Source organism: Tiliqua scincoides, chromosome 1, assembly GCF_035046505.1.
Source record: "Tiliqua scincoides isolate rTilSci1 chromosome 1, rTilSci1.hap2, whole genome shotgun sequence".
NCBI lineage: Eukaryota > Metazoa > Chordata > Lepidosauria > Squamata > Scincidae > Tiliqua > Tiliqua scincoides.
In genome coordinates, this window is record NC_089821.1 from 308,723,033 (window position 1) to 308,748,363 (window position 25,331).

Below are 25,331 nucleotides of genomic sequence, written 5' to 3' on the forward strand. Positions count from 1 at the left end.
TCTTGCAGATGTCCTTGTATCGCAGCTGTGGTCTACCTGTAGGGCGCTTTCCTTGCATGAGTTCTCCATAGAGGAGATCCTTTGGGATCCGGCCATCATCCATTCTCACAACATGACCGAGCCAACGCAGGCGTCTCTGTTTCAGCAGTGAATACATGCTAGGGATTCCAGCTCGTTCCAGGACTGTGTTGTTTGGAACTTTGTCCTGCCAGGTGATGCCAAGGATGCATCGGAGGCAGCGCATGTGGAAAGCGTTCAGTTTCCTCTCCTGTTGTGAGCGAAGAGTCCATGACTCGCTGCAGTACAGAAGTGTACTCAGGACACAAGCTCTGTAGACCTGGATCTGGATCTTGGTATGTTCCGTCAGCTTCTTGTTGGACCAGACTCTCTTTGTGAGTCTGGAAAACGTGGTAGCTGCTTTACCGATGCGCTTGTTTAGCTCGGTATCGAGAGAAAGAGTGTCGGAGATCGTTGAGCCAAGGTACACAAAGTCATGGACAACCTCCAGTTCATGCTCAGAGATTGTAATGCAGGGAGGTGAGTCCACATCCTGAACCATGACCTGTGTTTTCTTCAGGCTGATTGTCAGTCCAAAATCTTGGCAGGCCTTGCTAAAATGATCCATGAGCTGCTGGAGATCTTTGGCAGATCTTTGCTAGAATAACATCCTGGAAAGCCAGTTCCTTGCTCCGGATAATTTAAAAAGATTGGGAATAAAACTGTCAATATTATAATGACAAATCACTGGTAAGGTCACACCTGGTATTGTGTCCAGTTCTGGTCACCACATCTCCAAGAAGATAAAGTGGAAATGGAAAAGGTGCAGAAGAGAGTGACCAAAATGATTACTGGGCTGGACACCTCCCTTACGAGTAAAGTCTACAGTGTTTGGGGCTCTTCAGTCTAGAACAGGGGTGTCCAAAGTTTTTGGCAGGAGGGCCACATCGTCTCTCAGACACTGTGTTGGGGGCCGGGGGGGTGGAAAAAAGAATTAATTTACATTTAAAATTTGAATAAATTTACATAAATATATTAAAGATGAATTTATATGAATGAATGAAGGTCTTGAAATAGCTCAAGGCCTATAAAAGGCCTTACACAAAGCAAGGCTGGCCTTTCCTTTGCTGTTGCTACTGCATCACAGACATGAAACAGCAAGCAGTGGAGGGAGCCCTTGGCCCGTAGCTCACGCAAGAGGTCGTACAGTCACCCTCATGCTGAGAGCAGTTGCGTCGGGCCAGTGCGGGCTCCAACAAATCTCCAGAGGGCCAGAGGCTCATTGGAGATTGGGGGCTCCTGAGGGCCGCATTGAGTGACCCCGAGGGCTGCAAGTGGCCCCAGCGCCGGGGTTTGGGCACCCCTGGTCTATAAAAAAGGTGCCTGAAAGGGACATGATTGAGACATATAAAATTATGCAGGGGATGGATAAAGTGGATAGAGGGATGTTCTTTTCCCTCTCACACAACACCAGAACCAGGGGACATCTGCTAAAATGTTTGGGAGAACAGACAAAAGAAAGTTTTCCTTTACCCAGTGTGTAATTAGTCTGTGGAACTCCTTGCCGCAGGATGTGGTGATGACATCGTGCCTACATGCTTTTAAAAGGGGATTAGACAGATTTAGGGAGGAAAAGTCCATCTTATGTTACAAGCTATGATGGGTTAATGCAACCTCTGATTTTAGGGGTAGCCAGTCTTTGAATGGCAGAGGCAAGGGAATGGCACCAGGATGCAGGTCTCTTGTCTTGTGTGCTCCCTAAGGCATCTGGTGGGCCACTGTGAGACACAGGAACCTGGGTTAGATGGCCCTTTGGCTTGATCCAGTAGGGCTCTTCTTATGTTCTTATCCTTTTTGCTTGAGTACCCAACCATCGTTCAAGGTTATGATAAGCCGTGAAATTCTTAAGGAAAAAAAATATTTTGAAACTAGTTTGTATGATCCCCTGGAAAGAGAAATATTTCAAGAGTTCAACACATGTTGTGCCTAGATTGTTTTCAGTATTTTGGGGGGCTGACCACTGGAGCCAACCCCAGTGTTGGAAACTTGCACTCTTTTCCAGAGCCACCATTAGGTACCCTCTGTCTGTGCAATGTAAGACTATTTATTGCCATCTGACAAGTCCTGGGGTAAGATTAGTGTACAACCCTTTGAAAATGCCAGCGGAACCTCATTTTGTGATCGCAATCCTCTTTTAATTTTCAACACACTGCAAAACAAATTGAAACATTCAAGACAGAACTGGTGAATTGCAGTAAAATTCCAGCAAGGATAATCGTCGGGCAGTAGCGACTTCACAGTACCCTGGGGAATCAGTAGGTCACAAGTAGGTCTGTGTTGGGATAGTGAATAATGGCATTTTGTTATAACTCTGCTTATGTTATTGATGATATAAAATGAACATGTAGTACACAGATAGAAAAAAACATTTTAGGAAGGAGCAATATTCATCAGCCACTCATCAGTTCTTGTGAGCATTTCTTCATAATGTGCTTGAGAACCGGTTTTCAGAAATGACGGACGTTAAGATATCGTGATTTCATTGTGAATTCATTGTGAACTGAATTTGACAAAAGTGAACTGTTCTTGCACACAGTTTAACCATTCCAGTTCAGATTTCTTTCCCAGTACTTAACTAAAGGGATTCTGCTGTCAATTTTTTACATAGCTAAGTTTATTTAAAATGTTTAGGACCGAGAAGCCTGATAGAATTGACTAACCATATTATGGAACCTCCTGGTGTATATACAGATTGAGTATCTTATTAATTGTGTCAGTTATTTTCCCCAATTTCTTCATTGTCGTCCCACCACATATGATCGAAATTGCCTGTGCTTGCTTGATATCCTTGCTGGAGGTTGGTATCCTGCTTCACAATGTGATCCTGCAGTTGTTTTGGGTAGATAAAGCAATAACAGGAAAGGACAAAACTGCCCAGTCTGGTCTACTAGAAATTGACGCAAGATTATTTCTCTTTCCCCTTGCAAACTGTTCCTCTATTAAAATAATATTTTTTTTTTAAATCATTATTTTAACACAACCCACCTTTGCTTATCGGCCAATAGAACTGTCAAGGAAAAAAACATAACAAAAGATATTTTGTGAAATGACATCATAGAGGAAAGAAAATATTCTTGGAGAATTTCATGCTGTTAAATCTCCACAGATTTACACTTTTATCCAGTCAAATTAATGCAAAACCCCCCAACGCAAGGGTTTGGATTTTGAAAACTTGGGAGGAGTATCACTCCCTAATAGTAATTATTGGTTTTACATTATTTTTTCACAGGGGAACTGATCACAGCCGCCTATGAGCTTGGCGTAAGTATTAGTTTTATTGTTTAATCAATGCTCTCATTAACAGTTTTAGGAATTAAGGAAGTTTAATTAAGCATGGAGTTAAAGTAGATTAATTTATTTTCAAACCACAGTTTTTGCTAACTTATAAGTACAGCACACGACAATTTACTCCCAAGTTTTAAATCCAATTAAACTAAATTATAAAGCAAAAGCTTTACTGTATATACAGTAGCTGGCTTATTATCAACCCAAATTTTGTATAAGCTGGGGAGAATAAAATAAATCGGGTTAACAATTTTAATAAGTTTTATTATTTAATAAACTTTATTACGGCGCATGATCCCCTTTAGGCGAGACCTTAGGGCTGTCATCGTGGTGGTAATCCGATAGCAGTGTGGTCTTTCAACTTGCGAACCAATAAAATAGTTCCGAATCTGTTCTCCGCTCTCCCTTTTTGTGACGATGAGAAAAGGGAGCCCGGCCTTTTGAATGACCCTAATATACGATGAACCCAAACTTCAAGCCGTTTAAGGGACGATAATGATGAGTGTCACCGCTTTTCTCATTGGGGCTTTCTTATCCGTGATGTGTGCAGCCAAATCCAGTAAGGCAAATATTTCGCTAAGTTTAAAAATTGGCACTTTAGAAAAGGGAAAAGAGAAAAGCTGGGTTTTGGGGGGACTGCGCTCCAACCTGGTGTTTATTACTAAGCTAATAAAGGAGTTATTTCTCAATTAGACAGCCATTGTGGCGACATAATGAAAATGCCTTCTCTGTTTGTTCGTAGGTTGCTCACCCCCCTGGCTATCCTCTTTTCACCATTCTGGCGAAACTGGCAATCGAACTGCTGCCTTTTGGCTCTGTTGCGTGCCGAGTGAACCTTCTCTGTGCCTTGCTGGGAGCCGTGGCATCCTCGCTTCTCTTTTACACAGTGGTCAGGTAAAGGGGATGTCTGCCTTTCATTTGCTGTGCCAGGATCCCGTCTCCTGGTTCAGACTGAATGGTAGATGCGGCTTCTTTGTAAGGCAAAATCGGAAGCAGCAGCAGCGGCTCCAACACGCTACAAGTCGAATATGCAAAATTTAGCCAGGCTAATTTGAATTGTAGAGTTACGGCCGACAGTCAGAGGATCATGAAACCGGCTCTGTGAGTCAAAGGGGGCTTTAGGCTTCCTTCCTGGAATGGTAGCCCCTTCTGCTGTTTTTTGGAATGAAGGAAGCTTCAAAAGTGGTTCATTATGTGGTATTTGGGGATTCAGTGATTGAAAGAAGAGAAAAAAGTAAAACAAAAAAATTAAACAATGAAGCCACCTGCTATTGAGTCAGACCATTGGTCCATCAAACTCATTCTTGTCTGTGCTGAGTGGTGATGGCTCTCCAAGGTTTCAGATAGGAGCCTTTCCCAGCTGGGCAGTAGCATAGCCAGTGGGGGGGCGACAGTGCAGTGAGTACCTACACATTGTCATCATTGCTTGGAATGGCTCCAATGGCGAGTGGAAGGGGCTGCTCACACAGTGCATTGTGGGGCCTGCAGTACTTACTGCATCACCCTTTGGCTATATGCAACTGCCCAGCCGTACCTGGAGTCACCAAGGTTGAACCCAAGTCCTTCATCATACAATCAGGGGCGCTACCATTGAGCTGCAGTCCCTCTGCTAAATTCTAGTGGGCTAAAGCAAGCTAAGTTGGGAAACATATGGATCCCCAGAGCACAGTTGGTGGTGTTTTGCCACCTCCTGCACACCCAAAATTCCTCTTGCATTACAGGAGAGAGGAAATTGAAGGATGCCCCGCACAGAAAATTTGTGCACTCTTCTGTTGAGGTTTGGAACAAGCCCGGAAGTAAGGGTTGGGTTCCCAGGCATAGCAGGTTGACAGGATGTGGGACAACATTATACCAATGTGGTAAAATGTGCCACACAGACTGCACAGCTTGTGCTGACCCCGTTATTGTCTCGATTTCCAATGAACCGCATCACAGACTGGCTCAGATAGAAGACCCGTAAGATTCAAAAGATGAAGTGCGTTGCAGGGCACACGTGGAGAGAAATAGATCTCTCTCTATTTGCTGCCTGACACTGAAAGCTTCAGAAATCACCCTTTTATTTGAAATGAATAGAGGAACCTTCGCTGGTAGGGAAACCCCATATCTGCACTGGAGCACCTACAATGAAGGCCTTGGGGGTGCATGGGGTGTCAAGCTAGGACAACCTTGGTTAATCTTGTGTTCAGATCTCCCAGTGTCTTTTTCTTTCATGAGAAGCTGGCTTGTGGAGGCCCAGTTTGAATTGGAGCCACTTTGCTGGGGAAGAGGGATTACCCCCTTTCCCACACAATTTCCCTTACTTAAATCAACCCCCCAAGGCTCCTGCTAGCTGCTTAGATGAAGAAGGATAGGTACAATTGCGTACCTGTCTTCCCCCCTCTTTGTGGTCAATAGAGACAAGGGGAGATTTGGATTGGGGTTGTGGCGTGACAAAAAAGACTGGAAAAATCAAGAGCACCCTTATCCAAATGGTGCACTCCTGTAGCTGCTTTTATCGAAAGAAATAAACCTCGGATCTTCAGTGCTGCATATATTTTGGCCCCGATAGACTATGAATAGAATTATGTATTGTAAGTAAGGCCCTCTTGGAAGAATTTCCAAGACTATCTTTGGGATCTGTGACTGCCTGATCTGGTTAATAGACTTGTATCATCTCTCCCCTTTCCGCTCAGGGTTTCCCTCTCGACTCCCAGCAGTGGCATAGTTAGACGGGGTGCAAAGCACTAAGCACCCCTTCCCCTTCCCTTTGGAGCCATTTTGGGAGCAAAACGGAGGCATTTGCCTTTTCTCTGGCAATGTCTTCTCTGGCATTTGCCTCTGTTTTACCCCCTGCCCAGAATGACTCCAAGGGGGGTGTTTGCACGACCCATTTAGACACCTGCAAAGTTTAGTGCTTTGCACCCCCTCTAGCTTTGCCAGTGACTCCCAGTTCACTTTACTTCTGCTCTCCTCCTGCCTTCTCTTTCTCCTGGGCTTTATATGTATTATAGTAGGATCCTTGGCTAGAACATGCCAGGAAAATACATTCCTAAACCGCTTTATAAGGTACCGTATTTGCCGGCGTATAAGACGACTGGGCGTATAAGACGACCCCCCCCACTTGGAGGCATGTTTTTCAGGGCAAAAAAGTCATCTCATACGCCGGCAAATACGGTAATTATATGACCAATCTAAATAAATCCTGATATTGCACAAAAAGCCTGCCCTTTTTTGTTTGAATATCGTTATAATTATGAGTATTTATATACTGCTTTTCAACAAAAAGTAGTTTACAAAGCAGCTTATATAGTAGGATAAATCAATAAATGGTTTCCTGTCCCCAAAAGATGCATAAGAGGCACCCAGTAGCCACTGGAAAAGATGCCATGCTGAGGTGAAGAGGGACAATTGCTTTCCCCTGCTAAATAGAAGAGGACATCACTTTAAAGGGTGCCTCTTTGGCCAGTTAGCAAAGATCAGCTATTGCAGCATGGTGCAAAACTTCGTAAAAATATGAATTATTTGGTACCCAGCAAGCTGCAGAATTGTCAATTTCTAATCAGTGCTTGCAGCTGTTAATTGATTCATCTGGCTACAGTTTATATAATTTGAATTTAATATTTGACCTTAAAAAAAAACCCCACAAACCCATCCTCAACTAATTTCTTTCAAAAGGGTGGCAACATTGTTCAGTCTCATTAACGAAGACCAGATTTACCTAACCAGAACTAACAAAGTTTGTCATTACAGAGACACACAGATGGCTTTAAAAAAAAAAAAATTAACAATGCAAAGCATCAACTGTATTGGCAAACTTTTAATTGCTTGCTAGACAAAAGGCAGACAGCTGCCTAATGGGGGTTTCCGCTCTGTTTTCTACCTGCATTCAGTGATTTAGAAGCTGTGCTGATTTATATTGAAATAAAATTTTGATTGCTGAGAGTTGCACTGCAAGCCGGAAGCATCATTTGTAAATTGCTTGCCGTGTTTCAGGAGATTTTAAAGCACACTGAGCTGTAGATCTACTTTCTTGTAAATTTCTTCTTAGATGTAGTCTTGCAGCTATGTGAGAAGGGGAAGCCTTTGGAGAGGTCTGACACTTCCTGAGGTTGGCAGCATCTTTCGTTCACAGCCCACCATCCTGACTGATGTACCCGAGGCTACCTGTGAATGGGTCAAACAATATCTTACTGTCCTTTCATCCAGTGCTGCCATGGTGTGGAAGATGTTTTGTGTTTCCACAAAGCACTGATGTGTATGACTGCCAAATCAAAGTGGATGGAGTCTGTTGTGTGAGTCTTTGGCACCTGATTGGGTGGGGGGCCCATTTCCTTCCTCCTCGCACTTATGCCATAGCCCCTTTACTGGAGTACATGTGTGAATACTAGAACCACGTTGGTAAGGCCAGCCACATTACCTTTCCCTGTAGCCCCTCTTCCTCATTTGGTGTTAGCTGGGGAAGACCCACATAATATGGGAAAAAAATGTAGGGCTTATTTAATGTTCTGGTCGCCACATCTGTAATATAGTGGAAATGGAAAAGGTGCAAAAGAGAGCAACTAAGATGATTACGGGACTGGGGCACCTTCCTTATGAGGAAAGGCTACGGCGTTTGGGCCTCTTCAGCCTAGAAAAGAGGCGCCTGAGGGGGGACATGATTGAGACATACAGAATTATGCAGGGGATGGATAGAGTGGATAGAGAGATGCTCTTTACACTCTCACATAACACCAGAACCAGGGGACATCCACTAAAACTGAGTGTTGGGAGAGTTAGGACAGACAAAAGAAAATATTTCTTTACTCAGTGTGTGGTTGGTCTGTGGAATGCCTCGCCACAGGATGTGGTGATGGCATCTGGCCTGGATGCCTTTAAAAGGAAAATGGACAAGTTTCTGGAGGAAAAATCCATTATGGGTTACAAGCCATGATGTGTATGTGCAACCTCCTGATTTTAGAAATGGGCTTTGTCAGATGCAAGGGAAGGCACCAGGATGAGGTCTCTTGTTATCTGGTGTGCTCCCTGGGGCATTTGGTGGGCCGCTGTGAGATACAGGAAACTGGTCTAGATGGGCCTATGGCCTGATCCAGTGGGGCAGTTCTTATGTTTTTAATGACTTGGAGATAGCCCTAGTGTAAATCTGTGTTTCCTAAACACTGCCTTGAAACAGAATGCTTCACCCTGCAACTCAACTTAGCAAGACTATTCTAGGGATAGGGCAGTCGAGCATATATTGGAACCTATTTTTCAGTAGATTTAACTGCCCTGGTTTTAACAGATAAATCAATTATTTTATCATTTGAAGTGAAATGTTAAAAATATACAGTGGCTATGTTAAGGAATTTAAATAAGGTGTTTTTTGTTTTTTTAACAAATCAGTAATACTGGAAAATAATTTATTTTGGGGTAAATATGTTGGATGTAATTAGCTGATGGAACCAACACTGAAGGCAGACTTTCAAAGGTGGCCACTTTTATTTACAAATCCAGTTAATCGTTATGAATAATGCCTATATGACTTTTAATGCGCTTCGACAATCCTCCTTTCATTCATCTTTGCCACAACCCTGCAAGTTAGGTCATTAATAATCCCATTTTATGGGTGGGGAACTGAGCCTGACAGATAGCGCGTTGCCCAAGGCCACCAAGTAGAATTTTCATGGCTAATAAGGTTTGGGACCCAAGTTGCCAGTGTCCAAATGCCAACAGTGGAGTGAACCGTGGGGCCGCCCTGGCTGTTTTGAAGATAAGTGTTGCCATTTCTGTGGACAAACCTCTAGAGACAGACCAGAAAACGTAATGAAGAGGCCAGATTTTAGTGAAACGAAGAGCGTGGGATTCATCCTGCTCTGCGTGGTTGTAAATATCCCTGCAACTGAGAACAGCCAGCCGCCTTTAGACCGTCCCTTATTACCACTTTCTTTTCCATCAAATAAGAATTAACATTCTCCGTGTTATTGGAATCCGCGCCTGTTCTGCGCTCCGCCAAGCACTCTTTCTGCCAAGCCGGGTTGAAATAGACGCCGGCTGAGCAGGAGGAGTGCTTGGTGGACGGCGCTTGCAGGCTGCTATAAATGTTTTACATACTGCGTGCCTGCGGGCTCCACAGCCGTCAGCGGCCTTATTTGCTTAAGTACACCTCTCTAATATTTTATGAATAGGGACTTGCCCTATCAGATAATTCATCCTTAACTAATTTTCAGTGTAGTTAAAGAAATAGGGTTAATATAAAAAAGGCCCCAAAGCTTTTGAAGGGAAATATTTAAAGCATAAACTCTCAAGGCTAGATCGCTATTGTCATATCGTTTCAGAACAGTGTTGAGCATAATGTTGGAGAAGAATAAATAATAAAGCTTGAGTTCCATTAGCGGGGAAAAATCCCTCATTCTATACATTTTATTTTAAATTAATCTTTAATACATTCCTGGTAATACTTGTCTATTGTAAAGATCCCGGCTCGTCTTCCATTTATTCTGGCTGAAACCGTACGAAGGAATTACATTTGTGGGGGTGGATTTTGTGTTGTCCTGCAACAAAAGGACAAAAAAAACACAACACCAGGTAAAATGTAAATAAAATTACAATGTCAGGCAAGTTTTGGAAGGGTTTTTTTGTTTGTTGTAAACAGAGGGTAGAATTTGACATAACACTTCCAAGAGCAAAAGCACATTCTGTTAATTCCGAAACCCCTGAGAATGGAAAGAGCATTACGGCGAGTGCGCTTGCATTACTCTGGGTGCCACCCATGGACTTGAATTCCGCAGACATTAATTCTGCCGTCTTTCTGTCTAGTGCCAATGTGCGTTTCAGAGAACGTATAGGAAAGAATGGAGTTACTGAGCATGTCAGTCAAGCACCTTATATTGTTGTTTTTGTGGAAAATGAAAATCGTCTAATAGGGCAAGCCAAGGAGACATCCTTTTATTCACCCCATATTTTATGCGCTAGCCACAGGCTTCATCTCAAGCTCACTGAAGTCAGTGGGCCTTCTTGAGAGTTTTGAGGTTTGGGGATAACACTTTCTGAATATTGTAGACCGTTTATTGCCATGCCTAACACACACATAAACCTCCCACCCTCGATATTTGAGCAAGTATTTCTGTCTCGGTGGTGGCAGCGGAATATTGTTCCAGCACATTTGTGGGGTGCCGTCGAAGGTGGTGTGTAGAGTGTGCCCAGCCTAAGTGCCGGTGCCACAGTTCTCACATCACCACCACAGGTGCTGAAGTGTTGCGAATACATTTTCAGACTTGATTGTCAAATCGGCCTTGAGATGGCAACTGCTGTTTGCAATCACATTTATATAAATTATGCAGTTATAAATAAGAACAGCCCCGCTGGATCAGGCCAAAGGCCCATCTCGTCCAGCTTCCTTTATCTCACAGTGGCCCACCAAATGCCCCAGGGAGCACACAAGACAACAAGAGACCTGCGTCCTGGTGCCCTCTCTTGTATCTGGCATTCTGACGTACTTTATATACATAATTTATATAAAATGCAAACTACTGTTTGCAATCACATTTATATAAATATCACAAATTTTAGCACATTTATGTAAACGTTCCTTCCCTCCCTTTAATAAAACAACATTTATGGAAAAGGTCCGTGGAAGGACCTGATACATTTTAAAAATGTCACAAGAGGTTGTGTTGTGTTCTCTCTCCACTCGAAAGCATTCAGGGAGTGGTTGATTAGGTCATTTTAGGAGTGGAAAAAGACAAAGTTTTCCATATCCTAAAGCAAGTCTCCAAACACGGTGTCAATCCCTTCCATTTGCATAGGGTTCGAACGACCCTTTAAAGCCCTTTGGGATTTTATTTTTGCGGGGAGCGGTGGGAGAAAAGAGATGTTGAGGTCAAGAAATAACTACCCCTCTGTATTCCTGTAGGCACTTGCTGTTCTATTGTTCATATGGAAAGTCCAGGGACGTTTTTTGCAATGACAAATCATTAATGAAGTGCGCATCCTTTGGGAACGACACAGTTCAAGTGGCAAGTCTGTTTTCCCGTCAAACAATAGGCACCCTTCAGAAAGGAGCTCACCATCTCTATGGTAATTTGGGCCGAGAGCGGCCTATTGATTTGGTGGAAGAAGACATTATACAGTGTCAGTTGGGGTTGTTACAATTTCATTTGTCGCGTGACCCGGACTTAACCTCCTAAAAACCTTTTCTTCCGTGTACATAAGCCCACCAGCCGGGGTGCATTTGCCATGCTGACAGTTGAGTACAGTAAAGCCATCTCAGCTTGGGTTGATGCTGGGGTTTGTGTGTCTGCGTGTGTTGAAAATCAACCCTGGCCACCCACCCCCAACCTTCCTTCTGTTTTTAAATGCCATGTAAATCAGTTCTTTTAACAGATTTTGTTTCTTTTGTCTCGTGTTTTCCAACATTTCCTGAGTTTTACGTTCATTTGTAGGTCAAGATAGTTTCATTTTAATGTTTAATTGGAGGAGGCTTTTGATTCATACAATAGTTTCATTCATTCCCACTTAAGAGGACATTGTTCAACATGCCGGATTAGTGTTAAACTGTATTCTGACACTTTGTTCTCCTAATCAGGTTTTTAATTCTGCCAGGTAGTGAGTGTTTTATATCCTTTTTGATGTGTACATTTTAAAAACAACCAGCACGGTTTTTCATGTGTGCTTGCTGCCTAAAATAAGGTATTTTCCAAAAGACTCTTTTTTAGTTTCTACTACAGCATTTTCTTTCTTTTTGACGGAAGCCCTGGTTTTATCCACATTATTGCTGAGCTTGAAAATTATATAGCTCTGGGATGCAGGCCCCTTTTGCTCCCATTCAACCTTTTGGTTGTTAGTAAAACAAAATGCTTCATTCACAATTTGTATGGATGTGTTGCAATTTGGAGGGAAGCAATAAATCCTTTTTTAAGAGTTATTTCTTGTTTTGACATTTCAGTACAGTGGTTTAGAAACTAGGAAGGTACAGCTGCTTATTAAAACCCCATATATATTCATTCTCTTCCCGCTGAAAAGGATAATGTTATGTTTTCATCTTAAGAGAAATGTTGCTCTCTGTTAAGTAGGGAGGTACAGTGCAGCCTGATATTTTTGTATATAGTTTTTCTCTCTTTTACCATTACGCATTTTAGCAATTGTGAAATTGGACAAAAAAGCTGAGCAGCGATTTGCAGAGTTTAGACATAATTGTTTCATAAGTGCCTCTCCTAAATTTGCAGCTAGACTGCAATGTGTGTTTAGAATGTGATATTTTTTTAAGGCTGCTGAAAAAAGAGAGTTCCTCATTAACTTGCATTCCAAATCTGAAAAGTTTGAATTAAAGTTAAGCAGGTTTGGAATTGTGTAGCCGATGTCTGGCACTCAGAACATCTTCATGTTTAAAAAAAAATGAGAAGAAGGCACAAACATAAATTAAAAGAAAACATAACTTTTTTCTCAAAAGAGAAATCTATTTAAAATTCCCTTTAGGTTACATGAAACATTTTAAATTGTTTCTGTATAGCACTGAATATTGATGCACAGAACTGGGAAGTGTTTAAGAAGTCATGCCTCTTTTCTGCCCAGTTTTTAGAATTTTTGCACCTGGCAGAAGGAAGCTGTATGTAAGTTGTCTTAAGTGAAGCTGTAACATTCTGCAAAAAACAAAGGTGGCGATACACAGGGTAGTTGAGAAACCAAATTGATTCTTGCATTGTACTCGCTGCTGAAATTAACGAGCGGCATTAATGTTTTGCTGAGATGAAAGGAATCTTCAGTGTTTGAGAGGGGAGGGAAAGGAAGTCTGCTCCTGTTGCCTTTCCAAATGGGCAGTCGAGATGCAGATATTGTAAGGCAAGTCTTATTTTAGGGCCCGGCTTCTGCAATGCTCTTCGCTGGTGGATAGCACTGTGCATTTGGATTTATACTGCAGTTCACTGCTTGATTTCCAGTTGTCAAGTTGAAGTGGGAGAAGCGGACTTCTCATCTGATTGAAGGATAACTTTTTCCCACTTGTAAAACCATTTTTTTTGTTTGTTCATTTAAAACTCTTGGCTCACTTGGGGTGTTAAGATTTACCTGGGTTCTTTGCTGTATCTTGTCAACCGTTGGGATCTTTGTTTGGCCTCACTTTCTGTGTCCATGTGTGTTTGTCATTCGGGGGCCTGGATGATGTCTCAGTTTCATTCCCCCCCCCCCCCCACTCAACTCTCTGGCCAATCCTTTCCTGCCTACTGTCAGACAAATTAATTGATCAGATATTCTACCTGCCCAAATGCTTCTGTGCTTTTGTATATGACTCTGGAGCTAAAGGAAACCTCCTCATAGCAGAAAACATATTCTATTCAAACGCTATATTGTTCAGCGATGGGAAGGATATTAGAACAGGGTACTTTAAAATAGTGAAGTACCTTCCGATTAAGTTGTATTTGGGTACATCTCTTCCAAATTAGAGATTATTCTAGACTGTTGCCTTTGTGTGGCAAAATGTGAGTCCATAATTTCAAAAGCAGCTAATACTTCAGTAACAAGTAGCTTCTAAGTTTTAGTTAAGTGGAGTGTGTAGAATAAAAGGCTATAGAAAGCTCTCGTATTAATTTTTCTTTTAGGAGACTATCTACCTTGACCCCTTGGCTAATTTATCTCTCTCTCTCTCTCTCTCGCTCACGCACACGCAGACACTTTCGCACACATGCACGCGGAGAGATTTTCTCTCCCTGGTAGTAAAGTTGCATTGAATCCGACTTTCTGGGGTCCTTAACAGTTTCTCCTCATTTGCATTTGCTTATGAAGCAGACACATTTTAGACTCCAGGATCTGTGCTTCATTTTGGAAGTGCAAGCGGGGGTGGGATGGGGGGAGAAGCAGGCCAACTCCCCCCATCCTTCCTTTGGAAAAAAAAAGGGGGGGGGAGAAGAAGATGGAAGAGTCTTTGGTGACAGCTAGTCAGAGTTAGAATTAGTTCAAGAAAATGTTAATAAAGCACCGCCTTGCCTAATCCTCTTGATATCGCCAGGTATCCTCCTGTTCATGGGTTAATTGCTTTAAAAGCGGAGGCAGTATCCAGAGCGGTGGGCCGCTTCACCTTTTCACAGCTGTTCCCATTGAGTGACAACTAAATCCCATGTGTAAGATGAGGAAGAGCTCAATCTCCAATTGGGAGAAAATTTATGTAAACCGCAATCCCTTCAGAATGTGCGGAAGTCATAGACTTTCTTGATTTACTCTGCTTTCCCCAGAAAGCTCTATTGTTCCCTTCCCTAAGTCCCATCAACCCTTTGTAGCAGAATATCACAGCGGCGGCAGATAGCTTGAAATATATAAATGCTATCATAGTTCTGATTAATAGCACTGCTTATGAGTCAGGTCTGATAACGGGGCTGCTCTCCACTCAATTTCAGATACTGCTAATGGAATCTGTCTTCTGCAATTGTAATATGAGAAGGTCTAATTTGCTATGGAGCTTGGATCTGTCACCAGGAGGGGATTGCGGGGTCAGAAGGGAGCCGCCAGGTTTTTGCCCCGAAGCTTGTATCTCTCACTCTGAATGAAGCAGCCCCCTGCCTGCCAGTGAGCTGATAGGCCCTCTATGGGGTTTATGCCACTTCACACAATAGGCGAGGGCTTCCTAGCCCGGCTTCGTAATTGTGAAGCGAGCTCATATTTCCACAGCTACTTTGCTGCATAATTTCTAATAAGTGTGGTTTTTTTTTAACAAATGTCAGATTATGAAAAGTTTCCTCAATTACAAAAAAAACTTATAAAACATTTAAATTGCTAAATCTGTTTCCTGCCGAGTTTTTCCTCCCCTCTTCTCCTTTCCTCTCTCTCCCCCCCCCCAACTTTCCATTCCACTGTCATCTAGGCTGTACTTAAATGGTACCAGTTGAAGGCAAGAGACAGTGAATGTTTATGTATAAGCGCATGACTTGAGTGACAGATTGGGTTGTGGCAGAACCCAGGCGGTTTTGGGAGAGCACTGTAACCGATAAGAGTTGGGAGGAACTCAGTTACCTAGTTTCCATAACTTGTAGAGCAGTAGTTCCCAAACTTTTTAACACCAGGACCCACTTTTCAGAATGACAATCTGTCGGGACCCATGAGAAGTGATGTCATTAACCTGGAAGTGGCCTGAAGTGACATCATCAAACAGGAAAATTTTTAACACCCCCCGCCCCATACATAAGAGCAGCCCCACTGGATCAGGCCATAGGCCCATCTAGTCCAGCTTCCTGTATCTCACAGTGGCCCACCAAATGCCCCAGGGAGCACACCAGATAACAAGAGAACTGCAAGGCTTCCTGGGAATTGTAGTTAAGAACATAAGAACAGCCCCACTGGATCAGGCCATATGCCCATCTAGTCCAGCTTCCTGTATCTCTCAGCGGCCCACCAGATGTCCCAAGGAGCACACCAGATAACAAGAGACCTGCACCCTGGTGCCCTCCCTTGCATCTGGCATTCTGACATAGCCCATTTCTAAAATCAGGAGGTTGCACATACACATCATGGCTTGTAACCCGTAATGAATTTTTCCTCCAGAAACTTGTCCAATCCCCTTTTAAAGGCATCCAGGCCAGATGCCGTCACCACATCCTGCGGCAAGGAGTTCCACAGACCAACCACACGCTGAGTAAAGAAATATTTTCTTTTTTCTGTCCTAACTCTCCCAACACTCAATTTGAGTGGATGTCCCCTGGTTCTGGTGTTCTGTGAGATTCACCACAGAACACCAGCTCACCAGCAGCTCACCAGCTCACCACAGCTCACCAGCAGTTCTGGTGTTATGTGAGATTGTAAAAGAGCATCTCTCTATCCACTCTGTCCATCCCCTGCATAATTTTGTATGTCTCAATCATGTCCCCCCTCAGGCGTCTCTTTTCTAGGCTGAAGAGGCCCAAACGCCGTAACCTTTCCTCATAAGGAAGGTGCCCCAGCCTAGTAATCATCTTAGTTGCTCTCTTTTGCACCTTTTCCATTTCCACCAAGTCCTTTTTGAGGTGCGGCAACCAGAACTGGACACAATACTCCAAATCAAATCAATCAATGAACTAAGTAAATTAAAAGTTTGCAATACGCGTAAGTTAAAGATTTATTTAAAATAAAGAAGAACCCTCCAACCCCTTCCAAGCTGTTTGCTAATCTGTTTAATAAAAGTTCCCCAAACATTCCAAAGCCTGCAATCCTATCCACACTGAACCTGGGAGTAAGCCCCATTGACAATCATTGTTAAAAGCATTTACAAAAAAGTCTGTTAAAAGAACAGATCTGTCGAATTTCCCCGAGTGCAGTCACATACCATGGCAGCATCAAGTCTAATATATTAAAAAATAAATACATATTGAAATGAATGGGGGCCCACCTGAAGTTGGGTCCTGACCCACAAACACTCTACAATGTAAAGAGGTCGGAAACAGATTTTGCCTCCAAGTGCTTTCGAAGGAAAATCTGCTGCATTTCACAGAACCATTCTTCTAAAAAGTGTGCTTCATTCTGAATCTGCGGAACTGGAATTGTAAAACAGAAAGAGATTTGGACTCCATGTGATCCACATAGGGCAGGACACTTGGGTGGTCACCAGGAAGTTGTTTTGGATAAGCTGCATTGAAAGGAACAGGACTTCAGCAAGGCTGCTCTTAACCAAGTCTCATTCTTTCCAGTTGCACAGGACAACTCATTGGCCCGCTTGGAGGCAGGCTGTGCAACATGGCCTTTCCCAGTTTGAAGAGACACTTGGCCAACAGTCTGAGGCTAAGAGGCAAAGAAGGAAGGCCCATAGCCAGGGAGACAGGCCAGGGACAGACTGCACTTGCTCCCAGTGTGGAAGGGATTGTCACTCCCAAATCGGCCTTTTCAGCCACACTAGACGCTGTTCCAGAACCACCTTTCAGAGCGCGATACCATAGTCTTTCGAGACTGAAGGTTGCCAACTATCACTTAAAGCATTATTGTAATTAGTTATGTTACATACAAAATGATGTTTGCATGCACACCCCCACTCATGCTTGTGCAAATTGTGAAAACACAAGGGCTGTGATCCAACACAGATTGACCCATTTTTGGTCCCGCAGGTCAGCCCACATTCGGTCCCTGTTACGTATATGCAACATTGGGCAGAAACTGCTTAAGAATACTCAGACACTTTGACTTCAGTATGTTAACATTGACTGTGTATATGATTGTGGCCCACGTTAGTTAACTCCTAATTTGAAGAGGAAAAAAATTTCTCAAAAAAGTTGAGATCATTCAGAATTTAGTGGGAACCTTGGTCTGTGGAACTCCTTACCACAGGGTGTGGTGACGGCATCTGGCCTGGATGCCTTTAAAGGGGATTGGACAAATTTCTGGAGGAAAAATCCATTACTGGTTACAAACCATGATTTAGAAATCCAAGAGACTGTTACCCTGCACATGTCTGATCTCAGAAGCTAAGCAGGGTCAGGCCTGGTTAATACTTGGATGGGAGACCACTTGGGAATACGGGGTGCTGTAGGCTTATACCATAGTCTTTCGAGACTGAAGGTTGCCAACCAAAAACCTGTGTATGTGCAACCTCCTGATTTTAGAATGGGCTGTGTCAGAATGCCAGATGCAAGGGAGGGCACCAGGATGCAGGTCTCTTGTTATCTGGTGTGCTCCCTGGGGCATTTGGTGGGCCGCTGTGAGATACAGGAAGCTGGACTAGATGGGCCTATGGCCTGATCCAGTGGGGTTGTTCTTATTATGAGAGGACCTTTTCAGTTGTGGTTCCTCTTCTGTGGGATTCTCCTCCCTGAGAGTCTCTCCTGGCTCTGAGTTTGGTTGGCAACCTTCAGCCTACAGCACCCAGTATTCCCAGGCGGTCTCCCATCCAAGTACTAACCAGGCCTGACCCTGCTTAGCTTCCGAGATCAGATGAGATCGGGCATGTGCAGGGTAACAGTTGCTGTCTGAGTTTAATGTCTTTCTTAATCCAGGCAAAAAGATTCTTATTCTTTTAGGCCAGGGGTGCTCAATAGGTAGATCGCGATCTACCGGTAGATCGCAAGGCAAAATGAGTAGATCGCGGAGTGCCGACCCCCCCCTTCAGGTGCCTCTGGGAGGAAACGCCGGGAGTAAGGCCCATTGTACTCAATGGGGCTTACTCCCAGGTAAGTGTGGCTAGGATTGCAGCCTCACAGCCTAATCCTAGGCATGTCTACTCAGGAGTAAGTCCTGTTATACTCAGTGGGGCTCAAGGTACACCAACATACATTGTACACATAAATGTTATATGTTATGATGGCGCGAACATTGTAAAAAAAACTCTGGTAGATCTCCGGGCCTTGCTGGGTTTCAAAGTAGCTCTCGAGCCAAAAAAGTGTGAGCACCCCTGTTTTAGGCCTTTTGCTTGGAATCTTTCTCCAGTGCTGTTTTTAATCTCACTCATATTGCACTTCATCTTTTTTCTTTTCAAAGAAGAAAAAATCTTTTTAAAAAAATTATTACGATTCAGTTAAGAACATAAGAACATAAGAACAGCCCCACTGGATCAGGCCACAGGCCCATCTAGTCCAGCTTCCTGTATCTCACAGCGGCCCACCAAATGCCCCAGGGAGCACACCAGACAACAAGAGACCTCATCCTGGCGCTCTCCCCTACATCTGGCATTCTGACTCAACCCATTCCCAAAATCAGGAGGTTGCGCATACACACCACGGCCCGTACCCCATAATGGATCTCTCCTCCAGAAACTCGTCCAATCCCCTTTCAAAGGCGTCCAGGCCAGACGCCAGCACCACATCCTGTGGCAAGGAGTTCCACAGACCGACCACGCGCTGAGTAAAGAAATATTTTCTTTTGTCTGTCCTAACCCGCCCAACACTCAATTTTAGTGGATGTCCCCTGGTTCTGGTATTATGTGAGAGTGTAAAGAGCATCTCCCTATCCACTCTGTCCATCCCCTGCATAATTTTGTATGTCTCAATCATGTCCCCCCTCAAGCGTCTCTTTTCTAGGCTGAAGAGGCCCAAACGCCGTAGCCTTTCCTCATAAGGAAGGTGCCCCAGTCCCGTAATCATCTTAGTCGCTCTCTTTTGCACCTTTTCCATTTCCACTATGTCTTTTTTGAGATGCGGCGACCAGAACTGGACACAATACTCCAGGTGTGGCCTTAACATAGATTTGTACAACGGCATTATAATACTAACCGTTTTGTTCTCAATACCCTTCCTAATGATCCCAAGCATAGAATTGGCCTTCTTCACTGCCGCCGCACATTGGGTCGACACTTTCATCGACCTGTCCACCACCACCCCAAGATCTCTCTCCTGATCTGTCACAGACAGCTCAGAACCCATCAGCCTATATCTAAAGTTTTGATTTTTTGCCCCAATGTGCATGACTTTACACTTACTGACATTGAAGCGCATCTGCCATTTTGCTGCCCATTCTGCCAGTCTGGAGAGATCCTTCTGGAGCTCCTCACAATCACTTCTGGTCTTCAACACTCGGAAAAGTTTGGTGTCGTCTGCAAACTTAGCCACTTCACTGCTCAACCCTGTCTCCAGGTCATTTATGAAGAGGTTGAAAAGCACCGGTCCCAGGACAGATCCTTGGGGCACACCGCTTTTCACCTCTCTCCATTGTGAAAATTGCCCATTGACACCCACTCTCTGCTTCCTGCCCTCCAACCAGTTCTCAATCCAGGAGAGGACCTGTCCTCTAATTCCCTGACTGTGGAGTTTTTTCAGTAGCCTTTGGTGAGGGACCGTGTCAAACGCCTTCTGAAAGTCCAGATATATAATGTCCATGGGTTCTCCCGCATCCACATGCCTGTTGACCTTTTCAAAGAATTCTATAAGGTTTGTGAGGCAAGACTTACCCTTACAGAAGCCATGCTGACTCTCCCTCAGCAAGTTATGTGTACACAGTTATGTGTAGTTGCTCTGACAGGCCCATAAAACAGAGTAGAGAAGACCTTTTAAAATAAAATATATAAATAACAAATACTCAACTGATTGCAAATTTCCTGACCTCATCTGGGAACCAGGTCTGAACCAGTACAAATAGTTTGATTTAGAGAATGTAAAACGAAACAAAATATGTAGAGCAACTAAAAGACTGAAGTCTTTTTTAAAAGCAGTTTTGGTTATAGTGAAAGAAGGCAGAGTGATGCTTGCTGCTAAATGAAGTACATGTGCGTGAGGAGGGGCTGGCTTCTGCAGACTTGGGCCTGGGGGTGGGTGAGTAGGCAGGTGGGCAAGACATCTTTATTCCTGGCTTTGTTGTCAGGCGGCACTATGGGGTTTCCAGGTCTTAAGACCTGACCTTAAGTTTCAGAGTTTTTAGCCTTCTTGTGGTCCAACTAGATGTTGCTTTAAGCATGTGACTCATGAATGGCAGCCATTCATTGGAAAGGGCCATGACTTGGTGGTGGAACCCCTCCTTTGTACATAGAAGGTTCCACGTTCAATCCCTGGCAGCATCTCTGGGTTGAGCTGGCTAAGCTCCCTCTCTGCCTGTGATCTAGAGTGTTATTGCCAGTTGAGGTCCCTGGAACTGAGCTATTTGGTTCAATAGGTAGACGTAGTAGAAGACAGCTTCCTGTGTCAGAGTGGTGGATCACATACTTTGCGTGCAGAAGATCCAGGTTCAAGCCCTGGAGAGGGCTTCTGCCTGTAAGCTTAGCAAACTCCTACTGGTGAGAGCTGGCAATATTGGGCTAGAAGGACCAGTGGTCTTGCTTGGTGTAAGTCAGCTGCATGGCTATAGCCCCCAAAGGAATTTTTCTTGACTTAATGGCACTACCAAATTTTAATACAGTGGGTAAAGCTTAGACTTGTGTGAGGACGACAATGCTTGCAAATTGTGTGTGTGTGTGTGTGTGTGTGTGTGTGTGTGAGAGAGAGAGAGAGAGAGAGAGAGGTCACACTTCTGAACATTGTGTGTCTGAACGTTTCTGACACTATGTGTGGTCTCCAAGCTGTGCTTGTGCTTCCCTGCAACTTTGAAGTCCTAGCTCATGATCCAGTACCTGGCCCTACATGAGGAGGCCAGTTTGTGTGGCAAAACAAACTCCTGGGCACTCCAGAGAATAGACTGGCCTTAAGAATGCAGACCTTGCTATAGTCCTGAGAGGCAGAGGTAGAAAATACAAACATTGTGAAGGTCCGCAACTGCAGGGTAGCGGTGTGGGTGGATTCCAGAACTCGGCCTGTCACCTGCGCGCGCTCTCTCTCTCTCTCACACACACAGGACCGCAGCTCAGTTACTGAGGTCAAGTCATGGCAGCATCTCCAGCATAAAGAGGGTTAAATATCCCTCTCAAGGTGATGTGGTCTTCATCCTCATTGCTGTCCCACCCCTCCACTCTGGTTGCTGCTGTTCTACATGAAAAACAAAAACAAAAAGGGTATCACAAAAACCACTGGGCCAAACTTTCCTTTTAATATAATGTGTACAGGTGGGAGAAAATGGTTTATTTTTTCAGAGTTCAGTGTTTTTCCATAGTTTCCAAACACTGCAGAAAGCTGTTATGTATTTTTGCTCAAAATTTACATTATAATTATGTTATAATTGCTTTAAAAGTGTACTAGGTAGGTGGTATAATGTCAGCAGATGCAGCCACAGTCATTGCCCATAAATAAAAAGCAAAATAGTTCTATTTTCTTTGCAGACTTTTATTTTATTATCACCATTTTCTCTTACCTCTAGTTGTGTGTAGTTCAGCCCTGTAAAAGAAACGGATCCTCAGAAGTTTACACACGTGATACCCCAGTGGTCAGCTTCAGTTCCGCTGCCTCTCTGAATTGGGAATAGTCAAATCCTCCCATGGCATCCAGTGCAGAGATGGGACTAAGTGACCTTCTCCCAGCAGAGGCTGATTGGCCAACTCAGTGCATGATCCAATGACCATATGGGGAGCCACTTCTGCAGCTGGGTGCTGTGAACTCGCAGGCTCTTTAGTTGTTAATTTGTACCCCACAGCACAGAATTCATGAATTGGTGTACTATAGATGTGCACCAAAATGTGCATACCAAGATGTGCAACTTTCATGGAATTCGGGGGGGGTGGGTCTGGGCATGCTGGGGGGGGGAAGAAGGGAGAGAGTTCTAAGCTCCCTCCCCTCTGAGAACATGTGTTCTCTGTTCTCCAATTTTGAGGTTGTAAGAACTCTGATGGGTCAGACTGGAGCTCTGTCTACCAGAGCATTCTGTTTCCCACAGTGGCCAATCTGATCTTCCAATGGGAAGTTCACAAGCCGGACATGTCGCCAGTGACCCTCTCCTGTTCCGCACTGCCATTGTGACTAATGGTCCTCGATAGGCCTATTTGCCTCCATGAATCTGCCTGCTCCTCTTCCAAAGGCCTCCAAGTCATTGCTCAAATTCCATACGTTCTTGACGTGGTGGATGAAAGTCCTTCTTTGCGCCTCTCCTGAGTCTACTGCTGGTCAGTTTCATTGGATGACCCTGAGTTTGTGTACTCATTGTCTCCGCCCCATGCGTAATTTCATATACCTTTATTCTCTCCCCCTTAGTTGCATTTTATGTCTCAACTTAAAAAAAAAAAAACTAAAACCCAAACTCTTGAGCCTTTCCTTGCAAGGGGAGGCATACCAAACCCCATCTTTGACCCTTTCCAGGTCTGCGATATCCTTTTTGAGGTGGACTAGCCAGAACTTGTGCAAACAGTGTTTGAAACTGCGCATACATCCATTTATCTACTGAGTCCTGGCACTGAAAAACAGGCTTCGTTCAGCCTGCATTTCCCTTTTTAAACTTTCAAAGGGGTGTTCTCATTCACATCTTGGGGCAGGAGGATGCATTTTGCTGGTGCTGTCATTTTTGGGTTTCAGTGCGGGCGGGGCGCTTGTGGTGAAGGACAATGAAGTCAGCTGCTTCTCTTTTTTTCCTTGTTGGAGAAGAAGATACATTCTTGTTATCTGCCTTTGCAGGCTTTCTGGCACACACGCCGCAGGAATCTTTGCTGTGGGGATGTTTTCATTCTCACGCCTAACATGGCAGTGGTCCATTGCGGCAGAGGTTTTCAGCTTAAACAATCTGTTCGTGGGGCTGCTGATGGCACTGTCGGTGCACTTTGAGGATGCGACGACCGCGAAGGAGAGATCAAAGGTAATCCACTGAGGATCAGAAGGAATCCCTGTGTTTTTCTCTCCCCCCCCCCCCCGTTCAGTTGAGACAACCTGTTCTTGTAGACTTAGGACCAAACTGGACACGAAGGTGGTGGATCTGTGTGTTTAAAGCTGAACCGAAATTTCTCAGTTGAACTTATGGCTTGAGCCAAGGGTGAGGTGCGGGCAAGACCGCTCCCTCCCTTTTCATCACTGCCACCAGGTCTGCAGTTGCACTGTTGCTCTGGGTTCCTGGAGCTGCCATTTTTATTTCCGAAGAGTCCTTTGGGACTGAAACTATACAATTATGTAGCATTGTTCCCAAGGTCTTCTGGGAAATAAAGATGGCAGCTTCTGGGAAGAGGACCACCTTTGCAGATGAGGTCGCTGCCTGCTGCCTCCCCACATGGGTGATGAAAATAGGAGAACGTGGATCTTTGCCAGTTATATGAAAAGTCCACTCTGGTCTCTTCTACCCTGCCTAGAGCACTCCCCCCCCCCAAAAAAAAAGAGAGTGACTTCTGGTTGGAAGGTCTCTTGTTGCACAGATTGGCATGTGTGTCTAGTCTGACACTCCTGAAAGAAAAGCACTGGAGTTCATGAGATCTGGTGGATCACATCAAAGGACATGATTGAGACATACGAAATTATGCAGGGGATGGACAGAGTGGATAGGGAGATGCTCTTTACACTCTCACAGAACACCAGAACCAGGGGACATACACTCAAATTGAGTGTTGGGAGAGTTAGAACAGACAAAAGAAAATATTTCTTTGCTCAGCGTGTGGTTGGTCCGTGGAACTCCTTGCCACAGGATGTGGTGATGGCAGCTGGCCTGGACGCCTTTAAAAGGGGATTGGACAAGTTTCTGGAGGAGGAAAAATCCATTACGGGTTACAAACCATGATGTGTATGCACAACCTCCTGATTTTAGAAATGGCCTATGTCAGATGCACCAGGATGCAGGTCTCATGTTATCAGGTGTGCTTCCTGGGGCATTTGGTGGGCAGCTGTGAGATACAGGAAGCTGGACTAGATGGGCCTATGGCCTGATCCAGCGGGGCTGTTCTTATGTTCTTAACTACAATTCCCAGAATGCCTTGCAGGTCCTCTTGTTATCTGATGTGCTCCCTGGGGCATTTGGTGGGCCGCTGTGAGATACAGGAAGCTGGACTAGATGGGCCTATGGCCTGATCCAGTGGGGCTGTTCTTATGTTCTTAGGCCCATATTTTGCTTCCCACCAAATGCTTCTAGGTGGACCCTAAACAGGATATGAAACCAAACAGTCCCTTCCCAGTATTGCTCCTCAAAGTGCAACCTCTCTTTTTCCTGGAAGGCTTCTCTGGCAGTGGCCTCAGGACCTCTTGCCCACAAAGAGAGAATCATGCCTCTGGATCCACAAACCTGAAGCTTAAACAGTATGTGCCGGCAGGGGGTGCGTGGGGAGAGTCCAGGGAGGTACAAGGTGTGTGGCACCTGTCTGCTGCTTTTTGCTCTTCAAATTGGACAGTTTTTTCCACTTTCTACATGATAAGAGCAGGTCCAGGTTTAAACAGGTTGAGGGAGTCGTGTATTATCTCACGGAACTGTTGTGACTATTCAAATTATAAGACCGACTATTAAAAGTTCGCTTCCCTCCACCCTTTGCAGATCTGTAAAGCTGGTGCCTTCTGTTGTGGACTGAGCCTGTGCAACCAGCACACCATCGTGATCTATGTGCTCTGCATTGTGATCTGGGTTTTCTCTCGCTTGTGGCGCGAGAGGGTGAGTATCTGTGACTGCTGCCTGAAAAGGAAACAAGGCTGAGAGAGTCCAGAAATAGTCACAGGTGGCCTCTTTGAGTGACCTCCCCTCTCTTGGACAGACTTTCTAAGCAAAAAATAATTGCATTGCATTGCATTAAATGCGCCATTGACTTTGATGCACCGAGCTTTTGCTTCCTAAATATCGGCAGT

General features: G+C 44.3%; 1 protein-coding gene and 1 pseudogene across 1 annotated transcript in view; one reads left to right on the top strand and one right to left on the bottom strand.

The window, feature by feature from the left end:
- The window catches only part of TMEM260 (transmembrane protein 260), a 57,922-nt gene that overhangs the window by 15,475 nt on the left and 17,116 nt on the right, over window positions 1-25,331 (top strand). Inside the window, exons 2-5 of the mRNA XM_066624281.1 lie at window positions 3,287-3,318; window positions 4,085-4,236; window positions 23,199-23,376; window positions 25,027-25,140. Coding sequence (XP_066480378.1) covers window positions 3,287-3,318; window positions 4,085-4,236; window positions 23,199-23,376; window positions 25,027-25,140 — 476 coding nt within the window. The remainder of the gene's footprint in view (window positions 1-3,286; window positions 3,319-4,084; window positions 4,237-23,198; window positions 23,377-25,026; window positions 25,141-25,331) is intronic.
- Window positions 18,094-18,213, bottom strand: LOC136637460 (5S ribosomal RNA; annotated as a pseudogene).